Here is a 19,792-nt window from a genome sequence, read left to right as displayed (position 1 = left end):
TTTCGGCATAAATGCAGCGATATCGCATTCCTGCTGCCGTCTCCATTTCTCCCAACTCTTCCATAAGTCATTTCTTTGCACTGAAAAAATAGTTTCTTGTAACCCCGTAACACGTGTCTACAATTACAGCTGCACGTAAACATTTTATTCATGTTGACTTAATCGGCTCTATTGAACTTTTCTACTAAAAATTCAAGCAAAGTGACTAATTCTGAAAAGTTAGCGCTCATTTGGCTTCTATTTTTGAAGTTCCTCCAAAATACTTTTCCGATTGTTTCTTTCTTTTTTTTTTTTTTTTTGTATAAACTTTTATAAACTTTTTTTTTTTCTTAGCAGTTTTTCTCTTATATTACACTAGTGGTACTCGCACGGTTTTGCCCGTAGTTGAAAATTAAAAGGTCATTCGGTTGGCCTGTATATTTACAAATAATGGATGACGAATTTCTCGCCAATTGGCTATGTTCGTTCCACGTCATGATAATTTTGTAATTTACTCGTCCATCTTATGATAATTTTGCTCCGGAAAATGTTCTTAAAATTAAAATAGAAAAAGAACAAAATCGAATTTTCGAAAAATCGCTTCGAGGTGCACACCTCCATGCTACAAACTAACTTTGTGCAGAATTTCATGAAAATCGGCCGAACGGTCTAGGCGCTATGCGCGTCACAGACATCCAGACATCCTCCGGACAGAGAGACTTTCAGCTTTATTATTAGTCACTAGTGGCACCCGCACGGCTTTGCCCGTAGTAGAACATTAAAAGGTCTTTTGGTTCGCCTGTACATTTACAAATAATGTACAGTGAATTTCTCGCCAATTGGCATGCCCATGTTACGATTCCACGTTGTGAAAACTTGGTAATTTACTCGTCCATCTCATGATAATTTTGCTCGGGAAAATGTTCTGAAAATCGGAATAGAAAAAGAACAAAATCGAATTTTCAAAAAATCACTTCAAGTTGCTCACCCCCATGCTACAAACTAATTCTGCGCCAAATTTCATGAAAATCGGCCGAACGGTCTAGGCGCTATGCGCGTCACATAGATCCAGACATACAGACATCCAGACATCCTCCGGGCAGGGAGATTTTCATCTTTATTATAAGTAATAAATATTATGTGAAAAAGGGCTTAAAATTTTAATAGAAAATTAATAAAATCGAATTTTTGAAAAATCGCTTCGAGGTGCACACCTCCATGCTTCAAACTAATTGTGTGTCAAATTTCATGAAAATCGGCTGAACGGTCTAGGCGCTATGTGCGTCATAGATATCCAAACATCCATACAGAGAGACTTTCACGTTTGTTATTTAAAAAGAAAAGAAAAGAAGAAAGATAAAGAAGTAAAGAAAAGAAAGACAAAGAAATATAATTTTCAGAACAAATTCTTTCCCATTTTATTAAAATTCTGTTAAAAATGGGCTTAAAATCGGAATAGAAAAAGAACAAAATCGAATTTTCGAAAAATCGCTTCGAGGTGCACACCCCGATGCTACAAACTAACTTTGTGCCAAATTTCATGAAAATCGGCCGAACGGTCTAGGCGCTATGCGCGTCACCGACATCCAGACATCCTACAGACATCCAGACATCCTCCGGACAGAGAGACTTTCAGCTTTATTATTAGTAACTAGTGGCACCCGCACGGCTTCGCCCGTAATAGAAAAATTAAAGGTCTTTTGGTTCGCTTGTATATTTACAAATGATGTATGGTGAATTTTCTCGCCAATTGGCTTGTACCGACGTTACAGTTCCACGTTATGATAATTTCGTATCTCGCCAATTGGCTTGTGCCCATGTTACGATTCCACGTTATGATAATTTCGTAATTTATGATAGTTTTTTTTTTCTTAAAATTTGAATAAAAAAAGAACCACATGGAATTTTCGAAAAATCGCTTCGAGGTGCACACCCCCATGTTACATACTAACTTTGTGCCAAATTTCATGAAAATCGGCCGAACGGTTTAAGCGCTATGGGCGTCACAGACATCCTACGGACATCCTACAGACATCCTACAGACATCCTACAGACATCCTCCGGACAGAGAGACTTACTGCTTTATTATTAGTAAAGAAGGATAAGGAAGATAAAGATGTAACAGGAAATAAACGGATTTTTGTTTTTTGCAACTGTAACATATATTTTTCTCAGAACGAAACGTCCTAAGGTAAAATGTGTTAGCTTCTGACCTACCGTGTTGTGTCCTAGCTAAATTCAGCAAGCACAATTGCTTTTTATCCTAAAAATTAAAATGAATTGTTGCTTTTTTTTTTTCTTTTGGACTAATAGATAAAAGTGGCTTAAACTATTCTCGGTATTTCAAGAAATCCAGCGAATCAAAATAAAATTTATATAGATTCACAAATATCATTTTTTTTTTTTAAATTGATGAAATGGATAAAGAAGAGGTGCAGAACAAATTAAATTGCATACACATGTTTCAATTGCATACACTTGTTACGAAGAACGGAGTTTTCAATACAGAATGATGTGTCTTTTAACTTTTTCGCAGAAGCTCTTTTTAAATGCCTTGAAAAGTAGTTTTTTTTTAAAAACTTCACAACAGCTGCATGCAATTTAAGTTCAGGCAATATAAAATGTTGTTTTCTCACGTTCAGTCCGCGACACAAATAAAATCTTTTCTAAAAAACTTATTATGTAAACAATCTTTTCTTAGTAGATCCACGTAATGATTGCACATTTTTGCATTGTAAAAGAAAGAAAATCAACTAAACATTTGTTCTTCAATTTTCTCTAATGAAACACCCGAGATTGATTTATTCTCTACTAGCTGCTGCGTTGCCCGTATTCGCCCGGTCTACTTGAAAATAAAAATTGTGTCAAGTGACGTATATTCAACAATCAGGCGTAAAAAATAAATTTAAAAAAAAACATCATGATTTCCCTTCCAAACATTGACGACAGACATTAAAATACTTTTAAGAAATTAAATCCAGAAAGATGGATTTAAAATGCGTAACCATGGAAACACAAAATAAAATAAGCTTAAGGAATTAAAATACGAAAGAAAATGGTTCACAATTTGAATGGAATCGAGATTTCTTAAACTTGATTTAAAAAGGCTTGTAACTTTTTTTCCTTTCGAGATAAAAGCTTAGTTTTTCGACCATAGGTCGAGTTAAATCTGGATTAAAAAAGGTCGCCTTTTTCAATGGCTGTGGGACAATTAGTTCACTTTTTATTGATTTATTTAATGATTTATTTAATGATTAAAGTAGTTAATGATTAAAGTAATGTAAAGATTTAGAAAATGTCATAAAATGAATTTTTCTGAAAATAGATTTGATAAATTACTCCTCAATTTTTAAGGACAAAGAAAAGTAGTTTACGTATTATTTTGGCAACCAAAGAGGTTTATGAATCTTAAAAATGAGAAAATTGAAACATTACCTTCGCAAAATGGCTTAATAATGTTTTATCCGAAGCAGTGATGCGTGTAATATTTCTGGAATTGTTGGTCATTTTTAATCCTGTGAATGATTGATAAAACTAAATATTGAAACCACCTACTTCTTTCTTTTTCTCATTTTATACTACTAAATGAAAACACAATTCAAAATGTCAAAAATATCTTAATGAGGAAAAACATTCGTCTCAATATTTCTTTAATAATGATGTTTGTATAGCGGTGAAAATTCATCTGTCAGTAGCAATGAAAAATGATTGGTACCAAATGAGCATTTTAATGATGTTGCCATTTCAAAGTATAATTAACTGCCATAATAATGTGTCTTTCTAGAATACGTGGCTAAAGAGTAAACACATAAAACTGATAAATTCATCTGAATACATCTATGATTGAATGGTATGGATGACAGGATGTAAACTTAAAGAAAATGTAATGCAAAAATTCAAGACATTATCAGCAAGTTGGGGATAGTGGCAACAAAAGTGACTGGTAATAGTTTTTTTTTTTTTTTTTTTTTTTTGAGCAATCACGATTGCTTATTGCTTTTATTTGACTGTTTTGATGTGCTATCATTTTATTTTCCCGCCACCATCCTCTGGAGCATCACAGTCGACCGGCCGTCTCACGATGCTGCTCCTCTAGCGAAAACCGTCTCCAGGTTGCGTCAATATCCTACACTTACACGCATACATACACGCACGTACACACAAACACATACACATGCACGCATACATACAGACACCTACACATACACACACAAATACTCACACACACTCATGCCTGCACACAGACACAAACACATATGCCTACGCTCACATACACATCCCCCCACACAAAAACACTCATACACACAACTACCCACACACTCATACCTGCACGCAGACACTCGTGATTGCGAAAAACATAATTTGAATTCAAGTGGTCAAAATTCAAATTTTTTTGTTTTTCTTTTGTTTAATACACTGACCGGCAAAAAATTCTCTTAAAATGCGTTATTTGGAGGGGATGTGAGCATATTATGTTAACTGTCAGCATTCTTCCGTCAACAGCAAGCAATGAAAGATACTGTACTTTTAAGTACATTGTACGTGTAAGTTATTTCAAAAGTTATTGAACCCGGTGATTTTCAACATGGTAAATATGTTAACCTTTTTCAAATGGTGTTTTTTTTTTCACGATATTTTTAAAGCAGGGATATAAATCTGAGAACGAACTCTTTACATGGGTTAGATAGCTTCATACAAAACTTAAAATGTTTTTTTTAGATGAATGTTTTTATCTGTGCAAGACTTTATAAACACTTTTTTAATTTCACGTTTTATTTATTTATTTTTTCTTTTTTTTTTTTTTTAATTCATCTTTTCTCTTATATGGCAAGGAGAACGAACTATTTCTATGTAGTGCTTTTCAATAAAAACCATAAAAAGGGAAGAAATGTGATTTCACGTTCTTCCGCCACTTGTCTAACATGTCACGTGCTTCCAAGACTTAAAGCAGAGAGAGAGAGGTGAGAGTTCATTAGACCACTTTCTCCCATCGTGCCATTTTTTCATTCTCGTTACTTGATAAGTAGCTCCAACTATATAATGAAACCTATTTTTTATATTTCTTCCATATCCCCTTTCTTTAATTTATTGCTCCATTTCTCAGAAGTAAAATAAAGATTTTTTTTTTTGAAAATAACTTTTAAGATTTGGGCATTAAATCGTAAGTTAAATAATGATCGTCAAACAAGAAGTAGTCGTTCACGCAGTGACTAGGGCTGAATAGCTAAAAAAAAACAAGTTGAAAATCAAAGGTAAACACACACACAAGATGCCTGGAGATTAATTAGTTCAGAACAAGAATCCATCAGAAGCGAAGTTGCATGCGTTTTCTTGTAAACCCCGAGAGAAAAATTGTCTCGAAATGCCTACACTAAGCTATGGGGCTCCAATGATTTTTTTTTTTTTTGAGCAATCACAATTGCTTACTGTTCTCACTTGACTGTTTTGATGTGCTATCGTTTTATTTTCCCGCCAGCACCCTCTGCAGCATCACCGTCGTTCGGCTCCTCACGATGCTGCTCCTCTAGCGAAATCCGTCTCCAGAATGCATTCATGTCCTACACACACGCGCATACATACACATATATACACACACGCGCACACATACACATACATACACACACGCGCACACACAAATACAGACACCTACACATAGATACAGAATACCTACACACACCTACACACAACTACCCACACACTCATCACACTCATGCCTGCACACAGACACAAACACATATGCCTACACACTCATACACATTTCCCACCACACACAAACACTCATACACACAACTACCCACATACTCATACCTGAACACAGACACAAACACACATGCCTACACACACATACACTTACCCCCATACTTACAAACACCCATACCCCCCACACACATAAACACACATGCCTACACACACACACACACACACACACACACACACACTCGTGATTGCGAAAAACATAATTTGAATTCAAGAGGTCAAAATTCAAATTATTTATTCTTTTTTTTTAACTGGCAAACCTTGAATTTACGTAATTTTTCACTTTTCCTTTTGATATCTTGAACCTTAATTTTTTTTGAAGATAAGATCTAAAAGAGGTGATTGAGGCACACAGTAATTCGCAACTGATATATAAACTATACTCGAATTAACTATTTTAGTCGTCAACAAGCCTCCTTCATATTTACCTCCTTTTGAATATCTTCTATGGTTTTTATCTCTTAATAAGAATCACTTTATTTATTTGTCCGTTTATCTAATTATTTACTACTGTTTTTTTTTTACATTTATTTATTTTACTTCCTTTTGTTTTATTTTATTTATATTTTAATTTAATTTAACTTATGGCATTTTTTGAGTACTATATTAAATAAATGGAAGTTTTTAGTTCATCATCAAACTCTGAACCCAAAGAAACAGTGAGAAGCGTTTTTTAAGCATGCTTTATACTTTTTTTAATTACTTCCATTCAATTAAGTGTTTAACTAAAATTGTTTAAGTGAGTAGTTTACTTAATTAACTCTTTTTTCTTAAGGTGGTTACCTTAGAAAGATGCAAGATACGTATGGTCACCACTTGCACGATATAAAACTATTAATCTGTTAAACTTAGTAAATGTAATTAAAGAGAAGAAATAATAATATTTCAGAAAACATATTTTAACTCAATGTTCAAAAAATTTGAAGACATGTAAATTAGAATAAATTTTTTTCTTTTAACTTTTCCTCCTCAAAAAAGTAATAATTATTATAATAGTAATAATAATTTCGTACAATGGCAATCAGCAAGGTAATCCCTTCAAATTCAGCTATTTTTGCCAGTGACACATGTTTTACAGTTTAGCCTTTTTGTAATTAAAAATAAAATAGTTCTGCTTTTTAAGGAAAGTCCATGTTTTGCCATCTCACCTTATAATACATTAAATTGTTTTGGAATTAATTTACTTTGGAGAATTTCTCGAGTTATGATTAATGCTATATAAGATGTGTGCGAGAGTGAATCCTTGGAGAAATTCTAGTTTTAATGCTTTGGAAAAAAAATTGCTCCTCATTGGCGAACACAGAGTTCGTAACAATCAAAATTAACAAAAATATCACGCTGAAAACCACTTAATTCTGTGCCGAAAATTTGCAAAGATATAACTCTATTTCTACAGTTTGAGTAAATGTATTTCATACATTCTTTCTAATAACTGGCAGATTTTTTTTTTTTTTTTTTTTTTTTTTGAGCAATCACGATTGCTTATTGCTTTTACTTGACTGTTTTGATGTGCTATATTTTATTTTCCCGCCAGCACCCTCTACAGCATCACCGTCTACCGGCTCCTCACGATGCTGCTCCTATAGCGAAAACCGTCTCCAGGTTGCATCCATATGCTACACACACGCGCACACACAAATACATACACCTACACACATTCACAAACACATACACACACTCAAACACATATATACACACACGCATACGTACAGACTCCTACACATACACACACCTACACACAACTACCTACACACTCATCACACTCATGCCGACACACAACTACCCACACACTCATCACAGTCATGTCTACACACAACTACCCACATACTCATCACACTCATTCCTACACACAACTACCCACACACTCATCACAGTCATGCCTACACACAACTACCCACACACTCATCACACTCCTGCCTGCACACAGACACAAACACATATGCCTACAAACACATACACATTCCCCACCACACGCAAACACTCATACACACAACTACCCACACACTCATACCTGCACACAGACACAAACACACATGCCTACACACACTTACCCCCTACACACATACACACATACCCCCCACACACACATAAACACACATGCCTAGATACACACACACTCGTGATTGCGAAAAACATAATTTGAATTCAAAAGGTCAAAATTCAAATTATTTATTTTTTTTTTCACGCGAGAGAAATATTTTTCAGTTTCAGAAATGGCTCCATTTAGGAAAAAAACGAATTTGAAATGATTTGCAGCCTAACACAACTAAACGAGAGGTTTTTTTCTCATGTTAGAAAATCGAAGTTAGTTAACTGGAAAGTTAGCTCGTTTGTTTCTGCACGGAATTTCCTGTTTAATACCAGCTATATTGAACGCAGTTGAAGACGTTTTGTAATTCAACTGCGTATAAAACTTGTCATACATCACAGCAACTTTTCAACTTGTCACTAAAAGATCTAGGGTTGTATTATTTATTACATAGGAAGCTTCTAACCTGGAATTTACATTGGACGGATCTGTGTTTTTACTAAAAGTAGATTTAATTTCACTGTCTAAATATGTACACAATTTAGTCAGCATACAAGGAATTTAAGTAGTGTCGACATCAGATTGGTTTTTAATGTTCAATTACAAATGCAAAAAGTGTGAGGCAGTTGTAAAAAACATAAACTTTTATTAAATTAGAACAAATACATGCTCTCCATTGCAAGCACGAAAGTTAGCTTACGTAGACTTGAAAAACACATACCACACAAGAGCTCCCACAAGTTTAAATAAGAACACATCATTACATGCACCGCCATCTATTATCACACAACAAAATGGGATACCATCTTGACATTAAATTTGAAAACAAAAGAAATATATGGACTATGAGAAAAAATATGAATATAATGTAACTTTTTATAAATTATAGAAGTTCCTTATTTATTACATTGATGCAAAAGAAGACGTTTTGCTTTCAAATACTTAATGTCAAAGAAGGTTTATCAGAAAAGTTCCATATTCCGAAAGAAATCACAGCACAAAATGTCTGAAGCAAAATCAGTGTTGTAGGGTATGCAGACAATCAAGAGAAATACCCGTTAAAGCTCAGAAAAGTAAAGCTATGTCACTTCCCAAAAAGTAACGCTATTCGTAACAGAAAAATATGTACACAAAAATACAACAAAAATATATATACAATATTACAGTGATTGTTTTTCTCAAAGATTCAACATACAGTGAAATCCCATTACAACGAACTTCAAGGGACTGCAAATTTTGTTCGTTGTAACGGAAATTTCGCTGTATTGGTATTCGTTGTAACGGAATTTCACTATAATACAAATACCAAATTTAATATTTTAAGAAGTTACATTTCTTTAACGCGACTTTTTATTTTCCGATTAATCATTTTTGCGAATAGCGATACTTTTCAAGAATTATAAATACAAGTATAAGGGTAGTTCGATCGAGAAAAAAATGCATTAAAAGCATTCTTTCGGATCCTTCTTTATGGAAACATGCGATTAAATGTCCAAGCCATCAATTTATCAAATTATATTCTTTAATATCCACTCTTTCCACCTGATCCAGCACCAGCTCTGCCTCCTCCATAGCTGGCTGCTGCACCTCTTGCAGCTCCTGCTCCACCGCTGAATCCACGGGAGCCACCACTTGCTGGAGCGAGTCCAGTAAATCCACCTGCAGCACCGGCACCATAACCACCTGCTGACGCTGCACTAACGGAAGAAGCTCCTCCACTGTAGCTGGCAGAACCTGAAACATTAAGTTTTTTTTACAAAAATGTTTTCTTTAGCGAGCTGAAGGTATTTATTACATTTTGTATTATTATGCAATTTTGGAAGTTAAGGTCTTGTACATTCATTAGTGCGAGAAATAATATTTCAAAAAATTATAATTAATTTGAATCCTGAAATTTTGAATTTAAATTATATTGTTTTGCAATCACGAGCTGCGACAGGACCCTACTTATTGGTTACTACCCTTCTCGCTTGTTTCTAGAAACGGCTTCTGCCCCTCCTCATGGGCGGTCACGTGTGTATAGTTGTGTATGTGTAGGCTTGTGTGTGTGCGTAAACCTGTGTGTATGCACGTTGGCGTGTGTGTATGTGTGCAAAGGTGCGCGCGTGTGTGTGTAAAGGTGCATGTGTGTTGTGTGTGGGTGTGTATGTGTATGAGCGTGCGTGTGTGTAGGACATGGACGCCACCGACCAGGAAAAGCGGCTACCGGAAGGAGTCGCGCGTGCAGAGGACGGTGGGGTTGAAAAAGGAACCAAATATCTAGGACGGTTAAGTGAGATCAATAAGCAATCGTGATTGCTCAAAAATCCTGACGAAAATTTAATCGAATGGAAACTAAGACATAGAGCAGGGTTAAAATTAAGACGCACAGTTCATTTCAAATTCAGTCTTGGTTAAAATTAAGACGCACAGTTTTGTTAATCTTCATTGTATCTGTGAAATTTGTTTTAATTAAGGTTTTATTTAAACTACGAGATCTGATGAAAGCTTGATTTTTGATAAGCTTAGAGAGTCGTTCAGTTAAGATTCGTGATAGATTTGTATTAGTGATCAGACATTATTAGTGCAGATTTGTATTTCCGTTGCTTAACTTAGCTTAAGTTTCCGACAGTTTTGACAGGCAATCTTTTCCACACTAGCTGCATAAAAACTAATCTATGGAACATGAAACTTTAAAAGATTTGCTTCATGGCAAATTTAACGCACTATGCTGTACATGTTTATTTTTTCTACGCAAAAATTATACTATTGTACAAAAAATATAAGTTTTTGCGTTTGTACTCCGTGTTTCAATGAAAATTAACTTTAAAAAAATTGCATCGTTTTTGTAAACTGCGATTTAAATTAATATTTAAACGTTTTGACAGCTCAGAAAACTGTTTGAAAATTATAAGTTTAGAAAATTAGTTTTAAAATTTTTAAAACAGATTAGAAGGTGTCATTACTTCATTGTTAAAGCGTATATCCATTAGCCTTTGTTTAAATTTCGGAGAAAACATTTTATAAATACTTATTTATTCGTTAATTTTCCAATTCCAAAAATTCGTTTCCATATTTAAATCAATTATGAAAACTAGTGACCTCTGAAGTAAATTTTATTCTTCTGTTTCACTTCTTTTGCATATTTATCTCATATTTTAGTTAACTTTAAAAAAAAATTGAAAGGAGAAATTTTATAGAAGAAAACATTTAAATAGTAACCGTTTAGAAGAAGCACAAATTTGTAAATTACAGCAGACACGTGTTTCGGCGTTACAGGGAACGCCTTTTTCAATGCAAAAAAAAAAAATAATGAGCTTATGGATGATTACAAATTTGGGCTTCTTCTAACGTTGTTTTGTCTTACTTTACTGTTCAGCACAAAGGTATTTATTTATCTTAGTAACCGTTTGTTCGATCAGGCCTATTTCCAGGTACTTAAAGTTGACTGACCAGGGAGTAAATAGGTCGAAATTAGTTGTTAAAATAAATATTCAAAAAGGTTTTTTCTTTTTTTCTTTTTTTTGGGGGGGGGGGTGAATGGAGAACTTTAACTTACTGTAAGTTCCATTCAATTCAAAAAAAGGAAACAACCAGTTACAGCCGCGTTTGTTGGTTGAGAATGCTCATTCATTGGGTTGAAGTACCTTTCATTCAACTCCCCGCGATCAAACATGAAGCAGCAGTATCAGTTTTTTTTAGGGGTCATTCACAAATGATATCTCGCTTTGATGTTAAGGGATTCTAGAAATTGTGACAGCTTGTGACAAGTGACAGTGAGGGGGTTACACGAAATATGACATCACACGTTATTTTCATACCAATATGCTTATGAAAAACAGTGTGATATGGGAAAAGGAGAGGGGTTAAAGTGAAATGTGATACTATGAGACTAAGGGGGAGGGGTCAAATGATGCAATGAGAAGCAAAGGGATGTAAGTGGACATTTTCTAGCTTTGAGTAAAACGCGTTTAAAAATACGTTCCTAGGTAGGATTTCATTGAAATGTTTTTCTAAATCATGCTGTATAACTGGGCTACTACTGCTATCTTTTGCCTCAAGACAGAGGAGAGGTTTACCTACCATTTGCATTGGTTATTTCCAAAGTTTTAGTTTTGCCACTTACATCCCTTTGCTTCTCAATGCCTCAAATGTGGGGAAAAAAGTTTGACATAACTTATGGACAACCCCCTTATAGTTACACTTATCAATAAAACGTTTTCAATTTCGCGTACCGAACGCTGCAGTTGCACAAGATATTATGAATTCCTGAAAATGAAATATTACTTAGTGGTCTAATTACTTGTCTAATTACTTGTTAGATTTCCCCATCCACTAAATGACAGCAACAACTTACCCCCACTGGATGCTGCAAATCCTCCAGCACGTCCGCTTCCGGCACTGAACCTGTCTTGAAGTCCTGCGGGAGGTTCTTCAACAGTCATGACAACATCAGCAGGACTTTCTTTCCCATCGGTTCCTGGTTCGTTGGTTCGGATCTGGGCTCTGTACCCGTTGGCATCAGCCACGTACTCGACTACGCGGTAAAGGCCTTGGACATCGGTGTATCCATAAGTACCTCGGACAGTACCGCTGGCATCTCCTTCTTCATTTCGGTAATGGACGTTGCCTTGCTCGTCTGTCGATTGGTAATCGAAGCTGTACGGCTTGGGCGCGCCCTGAAATAATTTGTTATTTTTATCTGTCTTTAAGTTATCAACTGTACAAGCATTGTAAAACGTGCTTTGCAATTTATGTAGCAACCATACAAATTCAAAACGAATCTACATTTTACTTCACTATTGGTCACGCATTTCATTACCATTTTCAGAAATTATTAATCATAATCTAGGAGCATTTTTATAAGGTTTTTTTTCTCCTCCCTTAACAAGTTATTTTTTACCCATAACTTTCAGTTTGTTATCTTTGCTCCTAATGATCTGTATTGTCATTGGTGAGACAAAAGCTACCATCCTTAATCAAAGTTAGGTTCTTTAAGGATAAAGCGTTACACTTTAACTAGCTGTCAAGCAAACAAAGAAAAATAATAGTTTAAAAAAAAACTTGTATTCATTTTTGAAACATTAAAATGACACATCGATGAATTTTGTCCAAAAGTTAATGCTGTGTGAATGTTTTTGGATCTGATATTCAAAGAAATTAGAAAGGGTCAAGTCACTGGTCTGACCAATCACAAAAACAGTAGAAAAAAAAATGGCATGAATATAAAGAGACAGAGAGCTGAGTGAGACCAATAAGCAGCAATATTGATTGCTCAATAAATTATGCTGCTTCAAGAATAAATTGATCATTATGGAAATAATTAACAACCATTGTATTTAAAGTTATTCAAAATAATAATTTCTATAATAGTAGTTGTAGGTGTTAGAATTACTGATATGACTCTTTCTTAGCATACTTGCTACAGATCATGAAATGGGTAACTTACACTTAATAAAATTCTGACAGAGTGGTGTAGTGATTAGGCACTGGACTCTTACGCCAAAAGCAAAAGTCGCAGCTTCGATCCTGGCTACTGTCGGTGAATTTTCAAGATGCAGAAAATCAACAGCGTTCATGTCGTATAATTATGCGGAAAAAGTGTGCATATGTAAAAGAAACCTCGACTACCCGTTCAACTTAGAGTGCTCTAGGCAAAAATAAAATCCAAGCGCAGTTTTGCATCGAAAATGGCCCAGGTTGCCTTGACATTGTAGGGAAACTGGACATCAAAATTCTCGTATTAATGGCATAAGTAATTCTACATGAAAAAACGGATTCTCCATCGGGGGATGGGATTGCACTAGGTCTGCAGAAGGTAATGTCTCTAACGCAGCCCCATTAGAAAGAAAGACGAATAAGAAAATGGGATGCGACGAAAGAAGGTCGCCGGAAGGTCAAAACGAACGTTCACATTGAACTTCTAACTTACGCCTTGTTGGTCAAATGATCCCCCATATGAAGAGGCTCCTCCTCCGAAGCTACCTCCGGCTCCACCTCCGTAAGCAACTCCACTTGCTCCACTTCCAAAACTGGTAGCTCCTGCATTGCCTCCATAACTTCCTCCAGATGCGCTCGATCCACTACCATAACTGCTTGCCCCACCAGAACTGCCACCATAATTGCTGGCACCAGCATTGGATCCTCCACCGTATCCGACTGCAAGCACGTAGCCTACTACGGCTGAGATAACTAGAGAAACCTGTGAATTAAATGAGAATAAAACATTTTAAAACGAGCTGATGTGTGCATCACATGACTTCTTTTCACTCCAATTTAATGTCATTTCCCCATTACTTGCATTTTTAATGTGATTCAATAGTTTACTCTCGAAGTATCACCAACTGTGGCCAAATTGAAATCAGATTTAAAAAAAAATCGCCAAAAACTTGGCGACCAAAAGACTGGCGATATATCGCCAAGTGTCCGCTAAATTATAACACCACTTGAGTTTACATTGAAATTAACAATGATTTCCCCCAAAAAGGGGCAAAAGACCCCTTTAGAAACACCCGAATGCAACCAAAAGAGGAGGTGCACAACTAGACAACACTAGGAATCTACGTACCAAATTTCAACTTTCTAGGACGTACCGTTCTTGAGTTATGCGACATACATACGCGCATCCGCACATACGTACATACAGACGTCACAAGAAAACTCGTTATAATCAACTCGGGAATCGTCAAAATGGATATTTCGCGTGTCTATACGTTCTTAGGCACTTATCCACGTGTGGTCGAGTCTAAACAAAAACTTAACATTCATTCGGGGGTGAGTAGAATGGAAATTAAGGTCGATTTTTGAGTGAAATTCTTTTTCGCGAATACAATTTCTTTTCTTGTAAAAGGAAGTAAAAATATCCATTAATCTCGTATGGTGAGATATTATTACATCAAATTTGCAGTTACCCAGCTTGAATCTTGCGGTGATTCAAGAAATTAGACAAAGAAGTAAAACGCTCTATTTTTCCTTTGGGATGAAAAATTTGCCAGCACTCTATAAAATCCATTTCAAAAGAATAAAAATGAGAAAACTGATAAACACAAAGATGAATTAGGCATTCACTAAGCTTAAAAGCAGGATATATGTCGCTGTCAACTGAACTTCAAGTTGTCTGTTTTACCTCCTTCAGTATAGTTATAAGCCAGAGACTGCAGTGCCCCTGAAGTTAATTGATTTGCCTAACTTATACAAGCAACTTAAAAATAAAAGCTTTTATAGCTTGAGTAGAAACTCAAAAAGCCCAAATAATTTTACCAGGAATTCATGGTATGCCAAGATCCAAGAGATTCATTAAATATAACTCCAAATGCAATACATTTCTGCAGAGATTTCAATGAAAATATTTAAGTGAATATTGTCAAAGAATTCCAGATAGCACAGATATTTTCGTTTGTATTAAAGAGTGTGGCATTTTAAAATTCAAATTTTTCCCGGGGGCAAAGTATATGCTTTTAAGATTAAAATCGTTAATAAAAAATATTTTAAAATTCTTTTAAAGGTCATTATTTATGAAAAAATGATTAAAAGTTGAATTACGATATAATTTTGATTCATACATTTTTACCCTTTTTACTCACATTTCTGCTTTCATTCTGTTTAGTGAAATACATAAATTGTTTGTGTAGAGATTGATTAAAATTTGGGGATGAATATTGTAAGTATGCACTTATGAGTTTTAAAAAAACTATGTGTACGAAATAAGTAGTGTACAAAATAAAAATAATTAGAAGAAGTAGTTTCATTTCTACGCATTGCTGTGGATGAGAAAACTCTGAGTAAATCTCTGTAAAAATTCATAGTAAATTTGTTCTTTTTCATGCGTTATTATTTTCAAAAGATCAATATCCGTAGATATTGATTCAGGTTAATTGAGTTGTTTGTACAATATCGTAAAACAACAGCTTGAGGAAGTTTGATTCTGCGGAGAACAAATAATGATTGCTTCCTTCCACTGTTTAATATTCTTTCAACGTGTAGCTAAAAGGCTGTACCAAGAATTAAACTCGCTCAAGTTTATCATCAGCTGTTAAATTAGAAACTATATTTCATGCACTTTCTTTCATCTCCGTTTTGCATTGAATATAACGAATTTTGAGAAACTAGATTACTAGATTAGAATCTATTAACATAAATCTTGCGTAACAAATCATTTGATTTGTTTTGTTTAAATGTTACAAGCATTAAATTACTGCACAGTTTAAAACAAAATAACTATTAGTTTATGTGAAAAAAAATATTTTAACAACGAATAGGAGTTGATGTCTCAAAAAAATAATAATAATAATAATAAACTCCTTTAATTAACGCGTTTTGTTTTGCAATGAATTTCGAAATGACAATTAGCACCGAAATAAAATTAAATTAAACTTCAAGATTTATAAAACCCATCTTAAATCTCACTGAATTTTCAAAAAAGTTCTGTTCACATAACTCTGTACGTGTGTTTTCTCCGCGTTTGCTCTGGCAAAGTTCTTTCCCAGCGTAGCTCTGTAAGCATGTTTTCCCCTCTTAGCCCGGAGAAAACTGTCAAATGAATCGATAATACTTCCTTGATTTTTGCAAAGAAGATAATAAATATTAAGAATATTTCATATACGGGATCTCAATGTTATTGGTTTTATTCATCAATAGCATGTCTTCTTTCCCTTTTAATTGGCAAACAATTTTTTTTTTTTTTTTTGTGTCTTACTAATTTTCTGTAACTCATTTAGTGAAAATAGTTTTAAATATTACTTGTAGATTAATAAGAACAATTCGTAAAAGTTTCATTTGAATCGCAAAATTTGTAATTTAGAACAAATAGCGTACTGAAACGTAATATAACATAAAATTGGAAAACTTGATTATAAATCGTTAAGTTTTTTAAAATTTTTGAAGTGAATTCTAGAAACATTTTGTTTAATAAGTACAATTTTACTGTTTCTCAATGACACAAATTTAGCTTTGTACGTTTAATTAAAAACTATCATCACTCTTAACTTCTTCCTTTAGCTACAACTTAATGCATGAATACAATCAATACAATCAATTTTAAATATCATGATCTATCATAACTAGGGTTATGAGCCAGACAAGGCATTGTGGAAGAAAAATGTCAGACCTCTAGGACGGTTCTAGTTTTCAGTGTTATCTTATATAATTAAAAACTGAGCATATGTATTTATGTATGTACCTATGTATCTATGTCCAAGTTTCTTCTCCCGAGCAACAGTGAACTGACCATCGATACAGGTATCGATGGATTCGTAATCTTCCCGTCTTTATGTTTGGCTATTTAACATAATCCTCCAATAATAATGAGCAGAGATATCAATTGAAAACTATTAATTAATTAGGACACTTAGATTTCGACATAAAATCCCTATTTTTCGAAAGCTTGCCTCCATTCAAATTATTATTCAGTGCTTCATCTCAACTTTCCGCAACAATGCTTTTATTAAAATTTATGGCATGAAGAAAATCATTGAGACGAAAGATCTGTTGCCATTTTTGTTTCTCGAATATGAACAAGTAAAATTCTTGCGTTGTTTTAAAGGCTTTTCCTGTAACCGGGGGATTTAAAATGTTTACTTTTGGTTATTTTTCCGAAATCTGCAGCAAAATTTTACTGATTTTTTTTTGTTCATGCCTGATTGTTGAACACGCGTCACTTGACATAACTTTTATTTTCGAGGTGGACCGTGCAAAGCCGGGCGACGCAGCTAGTTATGTATTTAAAAGTGGAGAATAAGTTCTTGAGAGCTAATGAATTCCGAAAATTTTATGAAGGGAAAAACCACACAAAAAACAAAAAGTTAGTGCGGAAATAATTCTCATTCTGTACTGCTTCAGTTTTTTTAAGAATAAGTAAAAAAAAAAAAAATTCAAAATTTCAATGAATAATAAAAGTTCTGAGATGATATAAAACCAACAATATCACTCAAATATTATACAGAAGTTTTAACATGGGAACTTCCTAATTCAAGAATAATATTCAATAGTATGTGCTTTTGTCGCAGAATGAGATTAGCCTGAAAAATATTTTTTTAATCTAAAAACCAAAATGTTCCTGGCACAAAATATTGATTTGAAGTTGTTGAAACTTCTCTTCTGAAGTTGTAATAGTGTATGCAATAAAAAAAACGAGGTAACTTTTCGTGATCATTGATTGTTAAATAAAAATGTTTAGTTTTATCTCTCGAAAAAAAATATAAAGATTTTTTTTTTTTTTGGTTCAACGGTGAGCTACTTTTTACTAAAGTAATTTATTTTGCTTCGCTTTTTCATGTGCCTAAAAATTACACAAAGGTTGTTACTCAAGGGGGTTATCAAAAGGATAACTATAAATCAGGTTAATATTCCATTTTGAACAATTTTTAATAACTATTAAGGGTTCTGTCCTTTGCTCGATCCATAAAAAAACCCGTTCGCCTCTTGGAGCGGATGACAATTGATGATTTTAATGGTGTTTTTATCAATATATACCTCCGACAATGTTTAAAATGGAAAGAGAGAGAGGAATGGCTTCCCGTGGATGTTCTGTATCCAACTCTACCGGTATTGACCCTGTCAGACATTGACAATCCGGAAGAGATAGGGTTACAGACACAGACAGACGCGGGCAGATTTTAATAGCATGGATTCCATAGCTTTCGATAACTATACAATGCTTTAAGACATTTTTTTTCTTCAGTTATTTGACTTAAGATATAATAACACTATTAAAATTCGAGTGAAGTAATTAAAAACAGAGAAATTAATCCGTAAAGTTATCTAACATGCCTACAACAGAAAATGGCAAGTACAATCGTAGCTACTGGCTGTTAGCTACGATTTTACAAAAATGATTTTGTATAAATGAACTGTTACTAAATAAAAATAAATGTTTTAGGAATTTTGAACGATTACTTGAATTACATTAGATCAGTCAGATATGCGACTCGTTTTTGATTGTGTCCAAAAATGATCTCAGTTTTAGTGTACCACGTCAAGTTTTAAACTGCACATGGCACGAAGCTATCAATTCACAAAATAAAGTGCATTATTTAAAAATATAGGACAAACTAATTTTGTTTTCAGGTAAGAAGCAATTACCTAGAAATTGCATACATAATACAAATAAACTACCTTTATCTGTTACTGATGAGCAAGGAATTATTTTAGATTACTTAACGAAAATTAATATTTTAGCCGTAGCAATCAAGTTCATCAAAACTTGCTACGAATGATAGTGTTCCGTCAAAGAAACACTTCAGTAGAAAAATGGTTTTATCAGTCAAAATGGAAGAGCAGTGGGGCTTCCTGTAATAGGTGTTCCTCCGTGGAAATTGGTCCCATCCACATAAATGGAACAGAAAATGATGCCTTTAAATCAAGACGTCTATTAAGATAATAAATATTTGAAACAGTAGAAAACTAACGTCCGGGATATCAAAACTATTCGTGTTATTCATTAGTAGTCTCTCTTTTTTCCTTTTAATTGGCAGACGAATTTCTTGTATCATATTAATTTCCTGTTATTCATAAGGTGAAAATAGTTTTGAGTATTCTCTAAAACATCTCAAAAATTTAACCCACCCAAAATTTTGCTAAAAGTTTTTCCCTTGTAGTACTCAAGGGAATATGGATACGAAGGTAGAAGTAAAAGGTAGAAAGGTGGTTGAAGAAAAAGGTAGAAAAGGAACAGAGATGACTATCTTCAAAGCTTCTTAATCAGATACTGAACAATCAGCCGCTAATCAAAGACCTTACCTGGAGAAATTTCATGTTGTTGGCACTCTGATCTACACAAGCTATTCCAAGCTCTGATCGAAGAAGATGGTCAAGAATGATATGATGTTGGCTTGTGCCGGTGCATCCTATATATACTCTAAATGCACCCAATCAGAACGTCACGATGGTGCCAGAACTGCTCCTAACCCCCCTCATTTCCTAATCATTAATTTGCATCTTGTTTTTTCTTTTAATTCTTACCTCTTCCGATGAGTCCTCTTACAGTAAGATGAGACGCGCGCGAATTCGCCTCTAGGGTCCCAATCAGGAAGACAGGGGCAGTGTTAACTT

The 19,792-nt window shown here is 34.3% G+C and overlaps 1 protein-coding gene across 1 annotated transcript; it reads right to left on the bottom strand.

Annotated features, from left to right (window-relative positions):
• Positions 1–9,287: 9,287 nt before the first annotated feature.
• Positions 9,288–19,495, bottom strand: LOC129219907 (keratin, type I cytoskeletal 9-like). The gene is made up of 4 exons (XM_054854225.1): positions 19,481–19,495; positions 13,677–13,946; positions 12,102–12,423; positions 9,288–9,499 (listed from the first exon to the last, which is right to left on the bottom strand). The coding sequence occupies exons 1-4, from the start codon at positions 19,493–19,495 to the stop codon at positions 9,288–9,290; spliced, it is 819 nt and encodes a 272-aa protein (XP_054710200.1).
• Positions 19,496–19,792: the final 297 nt, after the last annotated feature.

This window comes from Uloborus diversus, chromosome 1 (assembly GCF_026930045.1).
Source record: "Uloborus diversus isolate 005 chromosome 1, Udiv.v.3.1, whole genome shotgun sequence".
Lineage (NCBI taxonomy): Eukaryota > Metazoa > Arthropoda > Arachnida > Araneae > Uloboridae > Uloborus > Uloborus diversus.
The sequence above is the reverse complement of the archived record's forward strand: the minus strand, read 5'-3'. Positions and strand labels throughout refer to the sequence as shown.